This window comes from Podarcis liolepis (assembly GCF_965112155.1).
Source record: "Podarcis liolepis genome assembly, chromosome: 8".
In the NCBI taxonomy this organism is placed as follows: domain Eukaryota; kingdom Metazoa; phylum Chordata; class Lepidosauria; order Squamata; family Lacertidae; genus Podarcis; species Podarcis liolepis.
This window is the reverse complement of record NC_139560.1, coordinates 4488008-4504568: the sequence shown is the minus strand read 5'-3', so window position 1 is coordinate 4504568 and position 16561 is coordinate 4488008. Positions and strand designations below refer to the sequence as shown.

The 16561-nt window shown below is 45.3% G+C and overlaps 1 protein-coding gene across 4 annotated transcripts in view; it reads left to right on the top strand.

Moving 5' to 3' along the window:
- Positions 1-16561, top strand: part of ADGRB1 (adhesion G protein-coupled receptor B1) — a 380579-nt gene that overhangs the window by 178867 nt on the left and 185151 nt on the right. For all 4 annotated transcript variants that reach the window (XM_083516501.1, XM_083516500.1, XM_083516503.1 and 1 more), the window contains exons 5-8: positions 439-603; positions 2102-2266; positions 10980-11144; positions 13521-13685. In XM_083516501.1, the coding sequence (XP_083372627.1) occupies positions 439-603; positions 2102-2266; positions 10980-11144; positions 13521-13685 (660 nt within the window). The remainder of the gene's footprint in view (positions 1-438; positions 604-2101; positions 2267-10979; positions 11145-13520; positions 13686-16561) is intronic.

Here is a 16561-nt window from a genome sequence, read left to right as displayed (position 1 = left end):
TGCATTCTAATATTTTAATGTTTCAATATTTTAATGTTGTATTTTAATCTTGTTTTTAAGTTGTATTCATTCAACTTGTTTTTATTATTGCTTGTTAGCCGCCCTGAGCCCGGCCTTGGCTGGGGAGGGCGGCGTATAAATAAAAATTATTATTATTATTATTATTATTATTATTATTATTATTATTATGCCAACTCTGAATGCTTCTCCCAGCAATATCAGCCACCATGGCAATGGGGGGAAGATGATGGGAGATGATGGGATTTTGGTTTTGCACCATGCTGGATACTTCCCACTTTACATGCAATGTTGTCCCAGGCCACTGCCAGGTAGGAGGGCCAGGAATGGTACCTGGTCAGCATTTTGGAGAGCCCCCCACCCGCCAGGTTGGAGCAAACAACACTGGGCCAGATGTTCACATGTTCTGCACCCCGACAGGTGATCCAGCTGCTGAGGAGTGGTCCCCATGGAGTGTGTGCTCGACCACCTGCGGGGAGGGCTGGCAGACTAGGACGAGGTTCTGTGTGTCGTATTCCTACAGCACGCAATGCAGCGGGCCCCTCCGGGAGCAGCGGCAATGCAACAACTCGGCCGTCTGTCCAGGTGATGACCTTCCCCACCGCACATATAATTCTCCCTGCCGCTACCTCCCCAACCGTAGGGAAGTGGGCGCTCTATCTACTCATCTGCATGCGAAAAGGCTCTGCTCAAAGGTCACGTGACTTCTGCAACAAAGGAAGCGGAATTCTGCGACCTGAGTTGATTACCTCCCACCCCCTAAGCAAATTTCTGCAATTAGTATGCATATTCTATTTACCTACACCGGGTGCTAAAGCCCGCAGCCCAAGGAAAATGGATTGTATTCAGCTACCCCTATCATTCTGACATTTCATCCACTCTCTCTAAAGGATAGAAACTTGCTTTGCATCTTGCAAGACATTCACAAATCCACTGACTTCACTCTGGCCGAAAAATGCTGCCAACTTGAGTGGTTTCTTTTTTTAAAAAAAATCAACAAGCAAGCAAGGTTATTATTGAGGTCAGGATGTTGGAGTGATTCATTTTGTCTTCCCATAAAAAATGACCTGATTATTTATTTATTATTTACTTTTGGATACTAATTGAAAGATGAGTAATAAAAAGGTAAAGGGACCCCTGACCATTAGGTCCAGTCGTTGACGACTCTGGGGTTGCGCCGCTCATTTCGCTTTATTGGTCGAGGGAGCCGGCGTACAGCTTCCGGGTCATGTGGCCAGCATGACTAAGCCACTTCTGGCAAACCAGAGCAGTGCACGGAAATGCTGTTTACCTTCCTGCTGGTGTGGTACCTACGGTATTTATCTACTTGCACTTTGACGTGCTTTCGAACTGCTAGGTTGGCAGGAACAGGGACCGAGCAACGGGAGCTCACCCCATCACAGGGATTCAAACCGCTGACCTTCTGATCAGCAAGTTCTAGGCTCTGTGGTTTAACCCACAGCACCTTTTGATTACTAATGGGAAGATGGGTACTATCGCCCAGGAATAAACCTCATTGAAACCTCCTCTGTCTCATTCACACGTCACTAGCATTACTTAAAAGAGTAAATAAAACACAACTTCTTCATGTTTACAAGGATGGCTTTGGTTTCTAAGTCTACAAGATGGGAGCTAGTTTCTCACGGTTGCTTCATGCAGCAGAGAGATGGGGTGGAGCTTGGGAGTTTGGCAGGAGACCACAAAGTACATTTCCCCCTCTCTTCTAGTCTCAACGCTTCCCTCTGCTGACTAGAGGCATGCAAAATAAAAAAATTCCTTCCAGTAGCACCTTAAAGACCAACTAAGTTAGTTCTTGCTCATCTTAAGCATAAGAAACTTTTGAACTTATAAGAAACTTATACACAATGTGTATCTGAAGAAGTGTGCATGCACATGAAAGCTCATATCAAGAACTAACTTAGTTGGTCTTTAAGGTGCTACTGGAAGGAATTTTTTTATTTTGACTATGGCAGACCAACACGGCTACCTATCTGTAACTAGAGGCATGCAAGTTTCTTATGCTTAAGATGAACAATAACCAAGCTGACAGCTCCTTGGTTGACCTCCTCTGCTTTCATTTCAGTCCATGGGACATGGGACGAGTGGTCTCCGTGGAGCCTGTGCTCATCGACCTGTGGCCGAGGGTACAGGGATCGCACCCGGACCTGCAAACCTCCTCAGTTTGGCGGCAACCCTTGCGAAGGACCTGAAAAGCAAACCAAGTTCTGCAACATCGCACTTTGCCCCGGTAAGTTGGCAAAGAAACTTTCCCACTTGCTCTTCGGCAGGTGAGGTTTTGGGCTCAAAGGGGCACCGATGAATTAGGAAACTTGGAGGCTCCATACCATAATTTCTCCCTATATCTGAGAGTTCCAAATTGCCTCCCCTAGTTTTCTAGGTGAGAGGAACCCATGCATTGCAGCAGGCTTTTGCAAACTGGGGCCTTCCAGATGTTTGGATTGCAACTCCCACCAGCCTCAGCCAGCAACATCTGGAAGGCACCAAATGGAGAGAGGGTGGATGAAGGGTTCTCAATTTCATATTTCCAAATTTTGCGCAAATGCAGTTTGACACAATTTTCACTTCATTAGTGTCTACCTTCCTCCCTTCCACACACGCACACACACACCATGAGCCCATTGAAATAACATGGTACGGACAGAAATTTGAAAATTGCAAAGATAAAAGAAGGGTGTTTTTTTAAAATAGTTTATTCATATTTACAAGGTTGGCTTTGGACTCTAAGTGTACATTGTGGAAGTTTGTTTCATGGCTGCCTCATGCAGGGAAGAGGTGAGAGGGAGAGTAAAGGGTGGAGCTTGGGGTTTAGTGAGAAAGCACAAAGTGTATTTGCCCCTGACTTTCTGTTAGTCTGTGTTGGGATACTGCTGGGGAGATGGGGGCATTTGGCAGGTCCCCAGCTGGCTCCAGCCACAGGCTGGCAGCTGGGCATCAATCAGTGACATGAGCCTCAGATACATTTAGAGACTCGGCTCGCTCTTATCAGCAGAGTGAATAACTTCTCACAACAGAAGTGGTGGACAGTGATATGTGTAAGCGTTATTTACAGGTGTTTATTCAGCATAGTTCAGGAACAAAGGAAAAAAATATGTCTGCTTCCCTTCGTGTCCAACAAAACAGTGATAATGCAAAAGCTATATACAAGCGGAAGTTCGCAGCAAGTCTGTGCTGGAAGTAAACAGGCACGTGACACATAACAGTCATGCCTGTTCCCTTTTAAGGTGGAACGGAACTATATCCTAACAGTCTCAACCCTGCCCTTTTCTGGCTGGGGGCATGCAAGGTTGTTTATACCCAACATTGTCGACATCCAAGTGTGTACTGGACAGTCAAAGAGGAAGTGCAATGGAGAAAAAGTGCCTGAAAATGATGAAAATCTAGCAGTTCTGAAGCCAGACACCCCCACCCCCAATAAGTGTCCCTATTTTCCAGGGACATTCTTGATTTAGAGAAGCCATCCCAGTTCCTGATTTGGTCCCGTAATGTCCCACTTTTCCTTAGGATGTCCCTATTTTTATTGGAGAAATGGTGGAGGGTACGCAGTCATCCAATCCCTGAGCTGTCTGAAGGCAATCCCTAAACAGGGCTACTTTCAGATGCCTTCTAAAAGTTTGGTAGTTATTTTTCTCTTTGACATCTGGTGGGAGGGTGTTCCACAGGGTGGGTGCCACTACCGAGAAGGCCCTCTGCCTGGTTCCCTGTAGCTTTGCTTCTCACAGGGAGGGAACCACCAGAAGGCCCTCGGTGCTGGACCTCAGTGTCCAGGCAGAACGATGGAGGTGGAGATGCTCCTTCAGGTATACTGGACCGAGGCCGTTTAGGGCTTTGAAGGTCACTCTAACTACTGTGCTACATTGGCTCTCCAAACAGACTTCCCAGACAGATACAGTCTCTTAAAAAAAAGTGAGGCAGCCATGGGTAGTGTGTGTGTGTGTGTGTGTGTGTGTGTGTATGAATTATCTTAAACCACTGCAGCAAATGAAAGAGCAATCTACAGGGAAGCAGCTCGCTGCAGCCCCATCCAGTCTGATTAATGTCTACTGGTGAGCACAATGGTAATCAAACGCCAAACGGGCACCAAATTGGGGAGGCAGTCAGAAAGGGACAATGAGAGCAATTCCGTGCTTTAGAGCCTCGCCGGCTGCATCGGTTATTGTTCCAGGGATTTATAACGGCAAACAATGACAACTCACCGTTGCGGGCACAATGCAGTTGTTTGGCGTGCGGCAGGGACTCTTGCAGAATGAGCCACTCTCTGGAGGAGAGAAGGGAGAGGAATGGGAAGTCAGAGGGGACAAAGTGTCTAATTGCAGTAGAAGCTCTGGCTGGCTGATTGCTGTTTGATTTGGTGCAGTGAGACTCGGATAAACGAAGTGCTGGGCTTTCAAAAGGAAGCACTTGGACAAATGATCGGATGCTTGGGTTTCTTATCCGACTATTTTATCACTCGCTTCCCTATGATATCCAATGTGGAGAGATACTGGCTCACATGATGGAGGAGAGCTTCATTATTTGTAAGGATCTACAAACACATTTCATCCTCCTTAGGGCTCATGACTGACATAGCTAAGTCAACAACAACAACAACAACAACAACAACAACAACAACAACAACAACAACAACAACAACAACAACAACAACTTATTTATACCCTGCCCATCTGTCTGGGTTTCCCCAGCCACTCTGGGTGGCTTCCAACAAAATATTAAAATACAATAGTGTGTCAAACATTAAAAGCTTCCCTAAACAGGGCTGCCTTCAGATGCCTTCCAAAAATCTGGTAGTTATTGTTCTCTGTGAGCCAGTGTGGTGTAGTGGTTTAGAGCGGTAGTCACGTAATCTGGGAAACCGGGTTCGAGTCTCCGCTCCTCCACATGCAGCTGCTGGGTGACCTTGGGCCAGTCACACTTCTGTGAAGTCTCTCAGCCCCACTCACCTCACAGAGTGTTTGTTGTGGGGGAGGAAGGGAAAGGAGAATGTTAGCCGCTTTGAGACTCCTGAAGGGGAGTGAAAGGCGGGATATCAAATCCAAAACTCTTCTTCTTCTTCTTCTTTGACATCTTGTGGGAGGGCATTCCACAGGGCAGGTGCCACTACCAAGAAGGCCCTCTGCCTGGTTCCCTGTAACTTGGCATCTCTCAGGGATGGAACCGCCATAAGGCCCTCGGCGCTGGACCTCAGTGTCCGGGTGGAACAATGGGGGTGGAGACGTTCCTCCAGGTATACAGGACCGAGGCTTAGGGTGAGCACCTTCTGCTGTCTCTGCAACGTTTGTCTCCCCTTTCGTAGAAATGACTCTTAGCCATTTTCACCGTCCCTCACAAAACAAGTGAACTTGGGGGCTGTTGAAGCTCTTCTGCCTCCCTAGTGACCAACATCAATGTCTGGGGCAAGTGTCTCATTCCAGAGCCTGTTTTCGTTCTTCCCATGCCACCCGATGGGAACCACGGGAAACTGAGCTGGCCCCATGGGAAACTGAGCTGAGGGATGGGATAGCCCAGATGGTAGAGCATGAGACTCCTAATCTTAGGGTTATGGGTTTGAACCCCTTGTTGGGCAAAAGATTCTTGCATTGCGCAGGGGGTTGGATCAGATGAGTCTCGCAGTCCCTTCTAACCCTACAATTCTGTGATTCTATGGTAGAATGTGATTGATTGATTGATTGATTGATTGAATGAGAGATTAGGATCTGATAGCTGATTCATTTATTTTTTTAAGTAGATGTTGAGAAAATCTCTCTCCCTTCCCCAAGCTCTGTCCTTGCTTGAATTCTGCTAGGAAATCTGGTTGGCCACTGTGAGAACAGGATATAGAACTAGATGGGCCATGGGCCTGATCCACCAGGCTCTTTTAATGTTTTTAATATGACATTGGTGTCAGCTCCTGGAAAAACAAATCTCATGACTTCTTGCCCTGCCTGGGGACTTCTGGAGACATCTGGTTGGCCATAAGGGGAAGCAAAAAGCTGAACTGCCCTGCTGGCAACTTTTCTACATTTCTGGCTTGACTCACTTCCTCAAGAATGCTCAAGCTGGCTTTTCTGGACAGATCTGCAGTGGTTGCATACCTAGAAAATCCTTCTTTGGGTTGAATGGATGACCTCCTGGATCCTTCCAGCCTTACAATTTGTTAGGAATTGACACTCGGACTTCCTCCTGCTAGAGAGATAATGAGCCCTCTGCTAATGAGCTGAAGCCTTCCAGAAATAATTAGAGTGGGTCTGTCATGTAAGGAAATATTTCAAGATATATCTCTCTAATAAAAGTATTCATATTTCATTCCTAACCTGCACTTGGCATAAGGGGGCTTTTTCCAGCTGAATGATAAATTACGGCTGATATTTCAGACTGGAGAACTCCTTTGCCTATTCGGGTTAATTAAGTGATGCAAGTAATTGTGCATTCTGAGTTAGGCTGGAGTTGGCTGGCTTCTTTGAAGTGGTACGTTATCTAGCGGGTTCCGAAGTTTGCACCAGGGCACGTGGGGGGCCTTAAAGGTGAGAAACTTGGTGCTTAAAATAGACATGTCTTGGTTTTCCATTTTCCGACCACCCAATGAAAACCTGACGGTATTATTATTTTAGCCCTGGCAGTGCCAATCACCCATGACTTATCTGCAGATTACAGAAGTAGATGGCGCTGAAATGTCAGGGAGAAAACCGTCTTGTCAAAATGGAAGCAGTTTTGACAGTTAAACACACAAACATGCACGCCAGCCCTGAGGATTCAGTAAATTGCTTCCCTGTGAACAGGCTTCACCCTCTTGCCTGCATCTGGCATGAAAGCTTGCCTTATCTGTCACCCTCCTGATCCCAACTTGGGACTCTACAGTTGGCCATCAGCTCCGGTCAGGATGGCATGTGGTCAGAGATGATGGGAGCTGTGAGTCCAGCAATTTCTGAAAGACATCAATTGAAGAAAGCCCGTTCATCCTGCACAACTAGCACATCTTCAGGCAGTGTGTAGTTAAACTGTGGAACTCACCGCCACAGGAGATAGTGATGTCCAGTGCCGGATTTATGTATGAGCTAAACAAGCTATAGCTTAGGGCCCAACTCTTTTGGGGGGGCCAAAAAAAATTAAAGGGGGAAAAACTGGATGTACATTTCCAAAATATAAGTTAAAAAACAAATAAAATAAAACCTACACACAGCAACAGGCTCCTAGGATGTAAGTCATGGGCCCCGTCTGCTAGCCTGCTCCCTAAAATATTACTGGTTTGCTCCTTTCTATGTATAGGGTGCCTATATTCTGCATGGACTGGTTGCGTGGCAACATGCGCAAATGGCTTGAGATACCTATTAGGTCCATCAATTACCATATAGCATCTATTCAACACAAAGAGCAGAGGCAATTTGTTGTTGACAAAGGACAGCTGGATATATAAAAGGCCCCATTACCTTCAGTAGCTTAGGGCTTCATCAAACCTCCTGAAACTCCCTGGTACTGAATGGGGCAACTGTGCCCCATTCAAGATGAATGTATTGCCTAGAATGTTATTTTTATTTCAAACTTTGCAGATTATTGACAAGATGGACTGTTTCAAGAGGTGGCAGAAAGATATTGCGAAATTTGTCTGGCAGGGCAAAAAGCCCAGAATAAAATATAAAATATTAACAGATGCAAAAGAAAGAGGGGGATTTGCCCTGCCGGACTTAAAATTGTACTATGAAGCAGCAGCATTCTGCTGGCTGAAAGAGTGGATGCTCCTCGAGAATACAGATATCTTGGATTTAGAAGGTTTTAATAATGCATTTGGTTGGCATGCATATCTATGGTATGACAAAATTAAAGTGCATAGTGCCTTTAAAAATCACATTGTAAGGAAAGCGTTGTTTAACGTTTGGATGAGATATAAAGATCTGTTGGAAAACAAAACCCCCAGATGGTTATCACCCTTAGAGGCCAAGGCCCACAAGAAAGTCAATATGGAGGTCGGATGGCCAAAGTATTGTGAGATTTTAGAACAAGATGGAGACAAATTGAAATTGAGGAGCCATGAAAAACTAAAACCCAAAGTACAGGATTGGCTCCACTACTATCAAATAATGGAGGTTTTTAAACAAGACAGGAAAATTGGCTTCCAGGTGGAAAAATCAAAACTTGAGACAGAATTGTTAGAACCCAATATTAAGAATCTGTCAAGAATGTATAACTTGCTGCTGAAATGGAATACACAAGACGAAATAGTTAAATCAGCCATGATTAAGTGGGCGCAGGACATTGGTCATAATATTATGTCTGCTGACTGGGAAAGGTTGTGGAACACTGGTATTAAATTTACGGCATGTAGTGCTCTAAAGGAAAATCTGATGAAAATGGTTTATAGGTGGTACATGACCCCAGTTAAGCTAGCAAAAATTTACCATTTGCCTGATAACAAATGTTGGAAATGTAAGGAAACTGAAGGTACCTTTTATCATCTTTGGTGGACATGCCCGAAGATTAAGGCCTTCTGGGAGATGATATATAATGAAATGAAAAAGGTATTTAAATATACCTTTCTAAAGAAACCAGAGGCCTTCCTCTTGGGCATCGTCGGCCAATTGGTGCCAAAAAAGGATAGAACTTTTTTCATGTATGCAACAACAGCAGCAAGAATATTGATCGCAAAGTATTGGAAGACACAAGATCTACCCACCTTGGAAGAATGGCAGATGAAAGTGATTGACTACATGACATTGGCGGAAATGACGAGCAGAATTCGTGACCAGGGAAAGGAGACTGCGGAAGAAGACTGGAAGAAATTTAAGACTTATCTTAAGGACTATTATAAACTTGATGAAGCTTAGAATGTCGAGATCTTATGGAGAGAAAGGGTTGCAGTAATACAAGATTGGATTATGAAATGACTATGATGAATTAGGATAGGAAAAAACATTTATAAGTTGCTATAAGATTTGGACATGAGGATGCAGAAAGGGGAGGTATGGGGGAGTCTGAGGAAAAGAAGTTTATGAAAGAACATTAAGAAATTATATCTGTTTGTTTGTTTGTTTTGTGTATGTTTGTCTGTTTGTTATAAAAACTTATGTAAAATCAATAAAAATTTTATAAAAAAAAAAAATGAAGGACCAAGTGCGCAGCCTGGGAGTCATTTTGGACTCGCAGCTGTCCATGGAGGCACAGGTCAATTCTGTGTCCAGGGCAGCTGTCTACCAGCTCCATCTGGTACGCAGAATGAGACCCTCCCTGCCCACAGACTGTCTCACCAGAGTGGTGCATGCTCTAGTTATCTCTCGCTTAGATTACTGCAAAGCGCTCTATGTGGGGCTACCTTTGAAGGTGACCCAGAAACTACAACCAATCCAGAATGTGGCAGCTAGACTGGTGACTGGGAGCGGCCGCCGAGACCATATAACCCCGGTCTTGAAAGACCTACACTGGCTCCCAGTACTTTTCCGAGCACAATTCAAAGTGTTGCTGCTGACCTTCAAAGCCCTAAACGGCCTTGGTCCAGTATATCTGAAGGAGCGTCTCCACCCCCATCATTCTGCCCGGACACTGAGGTCCAGCTCCGAGGGCCTTCTGGCGGTTCCCTCGCTGCGAGAAGTGAGGCTACAGGGAACCAGGCAGAGGGCCTTCTCGGTAGTGGCGCCCACCCTGTGGAACACCCTCCCACCAGATGTCAAAGAAAAAAACAACTACCAGACATTTAGAAGACATCTGAAGGCAGCCCTCTTTAGGGAAGCTTTTAATGTTTGATGTATTATGGTATTTTAATATTTCGTTGGAAGCCTCCCAGAGTGGCTGGGGAAGCCCAGCCAGATGGGCGGGGTATAAATAATAAATTACTATTATTATTATTATCCGGCCCTGGTGATGGCCACCAGTTTGGATGGTGTTAAAAGAGGACTGGACAAATTCACGGAGGAGAGAGCTGTGTATGGCTGCTAGCCTCAATGGCTAGGCTCTGCCCTCCACAGCTGGAGGCATCAATGCTTCTGAAAACCAGCTGCTGGAAACCACAGGAGATAAAGGGCTCTCGTTCTTACATCCTGCTTGTGGCTTCGCCATAGGCATTTGATTGGTCACTGTGAGAATGGGATTCTTGACTGCCTTTCTGTGTTACTATAGAAACAACAAAATACACAACAAAATATTACGGCAACAAAATATACAACAAAGAATATACACCTTATAATAATCTGACCCAATACAAAAAAAATCATAATAAAACAGAACTTTAAAATGGAACGACTTATATCAAATAAAGCAATATTCAATAATTTATTAGCATATAATAGTACACAATAAAATTAACTCACAAAACTGGATTGTTGTAATAACCTGCAGTTTTATAAGGGTATATATTTAAAGAAGATGAATAAATGAGTTAATTTGGAATATACAGAAAGTATAATAAATAAATTTAAGGGACCACAGAAAAAGGGGGAAGGAAGCCGAGTTTTGAAATGTTAAGTTGATTGTAAAATTATTGAAATGTATAAACCTGAAAACCATATTTTATTTTTTTTAAAGAGAGAATTGATTAGGAAACTGAAGAACTAATGATATAACATATATAAAATAAAATAAAAATTGACTCTCAAAACATCAGAAAATAATAATAACAGCCTTCACTCCTAACAATTGCAATGAACGATTACTAAACTATGATCAATGATAATGATAATGATATTTTTTTATTTGTACCCTGCCCTACCCGCCCAGAGCCGGGCTCTGACCGGCTAACATCATATAAATAATACAATATGCATGAAAACAAGCAATCAATCGATTAAAATGCAACCCAAAATTAATTCAAATAAAAGTAACTGCAAATGAAAATGCATTAAAATACCCCAATGCATACAAAGCCATGTAAAAGGATCAAACTGAGAAACAAAGACACACAACTATTTTTATAAAGCTATAGCTCTGTGCAAAAGCGGTTTTCACATTCTGCCTTCCCTTCTTTCCTTCTTTGGGTCACTCAGTGGACGGCAACTGGAATGAATGGTCGAGCTGGAGCTCCTGTTCCACCAGCTGCTCCAATGGCACCCAGCAGCGGACGAGAGAGTGCAATGGGCCGTCGTACGGGGGAGCTGAATGCCAAGGACACTGGGTGGAGAGCCGAGACTGCTTCCTAAGACAGTGCCCAGGTCAGTAGTAGCGTGTGGGTCACCCTCTGCCCCTTTGGGAGTCAACCAATGCATGGCTGACCTGCAAAACAACCTCCAGTATGGCAGTAAAACTGCTCGGACCTTTGCAAAGCTAAGCAGGGTCTGGTATGGTTTCAAATTGGAAGGGAGACTATGAATCAAGAAGCAACAGCCTTTACCAAAGGTGTCGTGGGTTTTGAAGACACTCGAATTCAGGACGCAAGAGAGAAACGTGCTAAGAGGAAGGCTCCCTTAGCAAACCCTCACCATGATCAACTCCCGCCCGGAAACCTATGTCCCCACTGTGGAAGAATGTGTGGATCCAGAATTGGCCTCCACAGTCACTTACGGACTTATTGTTAAAACCGTGTTTATGGAAGACAATCTTACTCATCTAAGAGTGATTACCAAAGAAGAAAAAGAAGATTAGATGACCCTTGGCATCCCTTCCAACTTTAAGATTTTATGATCATCGTAAGTGGCTCAGTACAGATACACATGGGAGAAGTTGCTACTGAAAGATCTGTGATATCATGGGTGCCATTCAGATGTTATGGACTACAAATCCCATCAGCCACAGCTGGCACAGCTGAGATACTGATAGCCCCCATCCTAAGAAGTTTCTTACAAGGTGTTTGATGCTTGTCTTTTGCCCTGTAAGGAGCACTAGTTTGCCAACAGAAATAAACTTCAGTGCAGCTGTCCCCAACCTATTGCCATCCAGGTGCTTAGAGCTGAAGCACTAAGGATGGGATTTGTAGTTCAAAACGCCTGGAACATGTTCATTTGGGGAAAGCTACTATACAGCAAGTCTTTCAGTAGCAACATTTTCTATGTACATCTCTGCTGAGCCACATAATGGAGCTGAAACAATTTGGAACACATATTCCTATGCACAAGCTAATTCCTAGTATTGTTTATTTAAGCAATTTTGATACTGCTTAACTGAGGAGGAGGAGGAGGAGGAGGAGGAGGAGGAGGAGGAGGAGGAGGAGAAGGAGAAGGAGAAGAAGGAGAAGTCATCTCCAGTAGGCACTGGAAGCTCAACAAGGAGGGGATTTGTCTGACCTCAACTGGAGGAAGTCCAATAAAACTGGGTCCAGAATACTAAGCACATGCCATGCATCCATGCCATGGAGGACCACAAACAGTTACTCCTCTGTAGACCTCAGACAGGATACCTTAATGTGTCCTGGACCAAAGTTGTTGGTAGCAGGGGCACAGGAGGGGGGGTGAGGTCCAACCCGGGTGTCATCCTTGAGCGGGTTGACAAAATGGAACACCTTGGGGGGGGCGGCACTTACCGTGGGGCCTGGAGTACAGCACGCCTGAGCCACATGTCTATCCTGGGAATGACGCAGTGGCTTGGGGCCCCACACTGCCTGAAATGGCAGTGTGGGGCTTGTGTCCATCAGGTGGACTCTGTTGGCAGCTCGCTGTGCCGCCCCCCTGGGTGGATTGCCGAGGTGCCCCTGTGGGATGCTCGCCCCGCCCCCGCAGCTCCGGGTGCCGGAGCAGCTAGCTACACCCCTGGTTGAGAGCCAATTTGAGAACCTCAATGGCCCCCAAGGAAAACCTTACAGGACTTGCAATTTTTGATTTGGTAGAAAAATATGTGGAGTTTAGCAATAGCTGAAAAATATCACATGCCAAAGGCTTGGAGAACCCAGGAAAAAATTATATGCAGTTTGGTGGGATTCTATCTTGTTTTCAACAAATGTAGCAACACAGGACTCCCTCTCCGTAGTACAACATGAAATTTGGTTTCCTTAATATTCTACCAACCTAATATTAAGTCTCTCCCAGATACATTGTGCTGGTTTTTTGTGCCTCTGTTATGTTTATTGTATCAATTTATTTGATTTGCTTCAATATTATTATTTTTTTAAAAGGAGGGACCTTGATCCTGGCTCTGCCATGTCTGAGCAACCAGTGCAAGCTTTTGAGTTATGTGCCAGGACTTATCTACCCCATCAATAGTCCAATCGCAGCATTTTGCAGCAGCTGGAGCTGACAGCCAGTGTGGTGTAGTGGTTAAGAGTGTTAGACTCGTAATCTGGTGAACCGGGTTTGATTCCCCGCTCCTCCACATGCAGCTGCTGGGTGACCTTGGGCTAATCACACTTCTTTGAAGTCTCTCAGCCCCAATCACCTCACAGAGTGTTTGTTGTGGGGAAGGAAGGGAAAGGAGAATGTTAGCCGCTTTGAGACTCCTTTGGGTAGTGATAAAGCCAGATATCAAATCCAATTCTTCTTCTTCTCCAGACCAGATCCAAGGGTAGCCCTACGTAGAGTGCATTGTGTGTGCCCACAACCCCAGATCTCCACCCTCCCCTGAAGGAACCCTACATTACATTTTCTCTCTTTCTCCTCCAGTGGATGGGAAGTGGCAAGTGTGGGGCCCATGGGGGAGCTGTACCGCCACTTGTGGAGGTGGAACGCAGAAACGCGACCGTGTCTGCTATGGCCCTTTCTATGGAGGAGACGCATGCCAAGGACCCAAAGAGGAGTACAAGCAATGTAATGAGAAGAGATGTCCAGGTAAGAGATTTCTGCAGGGGATAAGGGTCTAGATGGGCCATTGGCCTGATCAAGCAGACACTTCATATATCCTAATTAAAACTGTGCATTAGCAGTAGTTCCTGCACTGCAGGGCGCTGGAGTAAAAAACCTGCATATTTCCCTGCGAGTGGCAAATTCTGCCCCTCAGCTGCCTACACTCTTTGGCCCGCTGATCCGAAGGGTCAAGTGGTTCTGGGCAGGAAACTCACATGTAGGTAGAACACCTCTTGCTTTGTGAAGTGCACTGATGCCAGAGTGTCCATCTGGTCCCACTAGGAAATCAAAAGGCTCTGTTGTTGTTTAGTTGTTTAGTCGTGTCCGACTCTTCATGACCCCATGGACCAGAGCACGCCAGGCCCTCCTCTCTTCCACTGCCTCCCACAGTTTGGTCAAACTCATGCTGGTCGCTTTGAGAACACTGTCCAACCATCTCATCCTCTGTCGTCCCCTTCTCCTTGTGCCCTCCATCTTTCCCAACATCAGGGGTTTTTCTAAGGAGTCTTCTCTTCTCATGAGGTGGCCAAAGTCTTGGAGCCTCAGCTTCAGGATCTGTCCTTCCAGTGAGCATTCAGGACTGATTTCCTTCAGAATGGATAGGTTTGATCTTCTTGCAGTCCATGGGACTCTCACCGCTGTCTTATTTTTTCCTGGGGAGGGTGTGTGTGATTCTCGGGGTATCAAACTGATGGCCTTCATCCAACATGTGGCTGGATGATGACAATGCTGATTGAAAGAAGGAGCCTCAAGGTGGTTTGCAGACAAATAAAATGCAGCAGTAAAATAACAATAATTAATCTGGCTATTGTTGGCCTTTGATTGCCTCCAAGATTCCTGGCCAGCCTTTGGCCTGACAAGTATGGGCATTCAGATCCTGTAGCCATCAGATCAATTTCTAAAAACAATTGCATTCTTATTTTGCCCTAGAGAGAAGGGGAGGAGGAAGAACATCAAATATAAACATAATTTGGTTTTAAAAAAGGAGGAAAGCCATTGAGCGTAATTGGGTTAGATGTTAAATTCTCCCAGTGCTGAGTGCTTCCTTTTGTAAAATGGCTTTTGTTACAAAGGGATATTAAAAATTACAGGCATCGTGTTATCCCCTCCTGAGAAATGGAGCACTCCCACACTCTCAGGCAAGGTGGCGGATTGCATTTCTAATGAGCGTCCCTAATACAGAGTGTCATGCCTTGTTTCCCAGGAACGTACTTGAGCACAGGAGGGAAAGTTGAAAGGGTGAAATTGAGGACAAGACTCTGGTGGTTGGTTCCTGCGTGTCAGTTGCAAGCGGAATGTGGAAAGAGGGTTGCAGAGCTGATCTCCTTCTTAGCCCAGCACCACAGCTAATACAGTGGTACCTCGGGTTAAGAACTTAATTCGTTCCGGAGGTCCGTTCTTAACCTGAAACTGTTCTTAACCTGAAGCATCACTTTAGCTAATGGGGCCTCCTGTTGCTGCTGCACCACTGCCGCACGATTTCTGTTCTCATCCTGAAGCAAAGTTCTTAACCCGAGGTACAGTGGTACCTTGGGTTGCAGACGCTTCAGGTTACAGATGCTTCAGGTTACAGACTCCACTAACCCAGAAATAGTACCTCGGGTTAAGAACTTTGCTTCAGGATGAGAACAGAAATCGTGCAGTAGCAGCACGGTGGCAGCAGGAGGCCCCATTAGCTAAAGTGGTGCTTCAGGTTAAGAACAGTTTCAGGTTAAGAACGGACCTCCAGAATGAATTAAGTTCTTAACCCGAGATACCACTGTACTATTTCTGGGTTAGCGGAATCTGTAACCTGAAGCATCTGTAACCTGAAGTGTCTGTAACCCAAGGTACCACTGTATTGAGCTAGTTAAGGACTAGACTAAACCATCTGGGGGTCCTTTACCTTTACTTTTAAGGACAGACAGATTGGCCACCTTGCCTTCCACTCAGTTGTGAATGCTTTTAATTCCTTGTTCCCTTTTGTCCTGCTTCCAAAACAAACACATTCTTCGTTTCTTTTTCCAAAAGGAAAACTTGAGCTGTATCAAAACATGCATTTTTTAAAACCACATTTCTCAAACTTCCTACTGCTTCTACATATTTTCCTCTATCTATCTAGCTACCTAGCTATCTCTTGGTGGAAGGAGTTGGGGAGTTGGGTATGTTTAGCCTGGAGGAGAGAAAACTGAGAAGTGATATGGTATGGTAGCCATCTTCAAATATCTGAAGGGTTGCCACATGGAAGATGGAACCAGCCAGAACCAGCCCACACATGATGCAGGGTGATGCAGCCGCTTCAGGTGGCAGAAGCACAAGAGACGGCACTCTTCCTGCTCTCCTGCCCCACTGCTTCCGCTGCAGAGAGGAAGGCATTCTGCCGCAGACATAGAAACCAACCAAGCAGCAGCACTTTGAGGAGCGCCTTGACTCCAGTCAGGTTGGTCAGTCAAGTCAGAGTCAGAACTCAGCCATGTTGGAACCGGGGCAAACGGTACAAAATGGGAGCTTGTTTTTTCTGGTGCTCCAGTGGACAGGACCTAAACCAATAGATTCACATGACAACAAAGCAGACTCCCAACTAACCATCAGGAAGAACTTGTGGATGGCAAGAGCTGTTTGACAGTGGAGGTTATACAGTGGTACCTCTGGTTACGTACTTAATTCGTTCTGGAGGTCCGTACTTAACCTGAAACTGTTCTTAACCTGAAGCACCACTTTAGCTAATGGGGCCTCCCGTTGCCACCGTGCTGCCGGAGCACGATTTCTGTTCTCATCTTAACCCAAAGTACTATTTCTGGGTTAGCGGAGTCTGTAACCTGAAGCGTATGTAACCTGAAAACGTCTGTAACCAGAGGTACCACTGTATATCTATTGCCTTG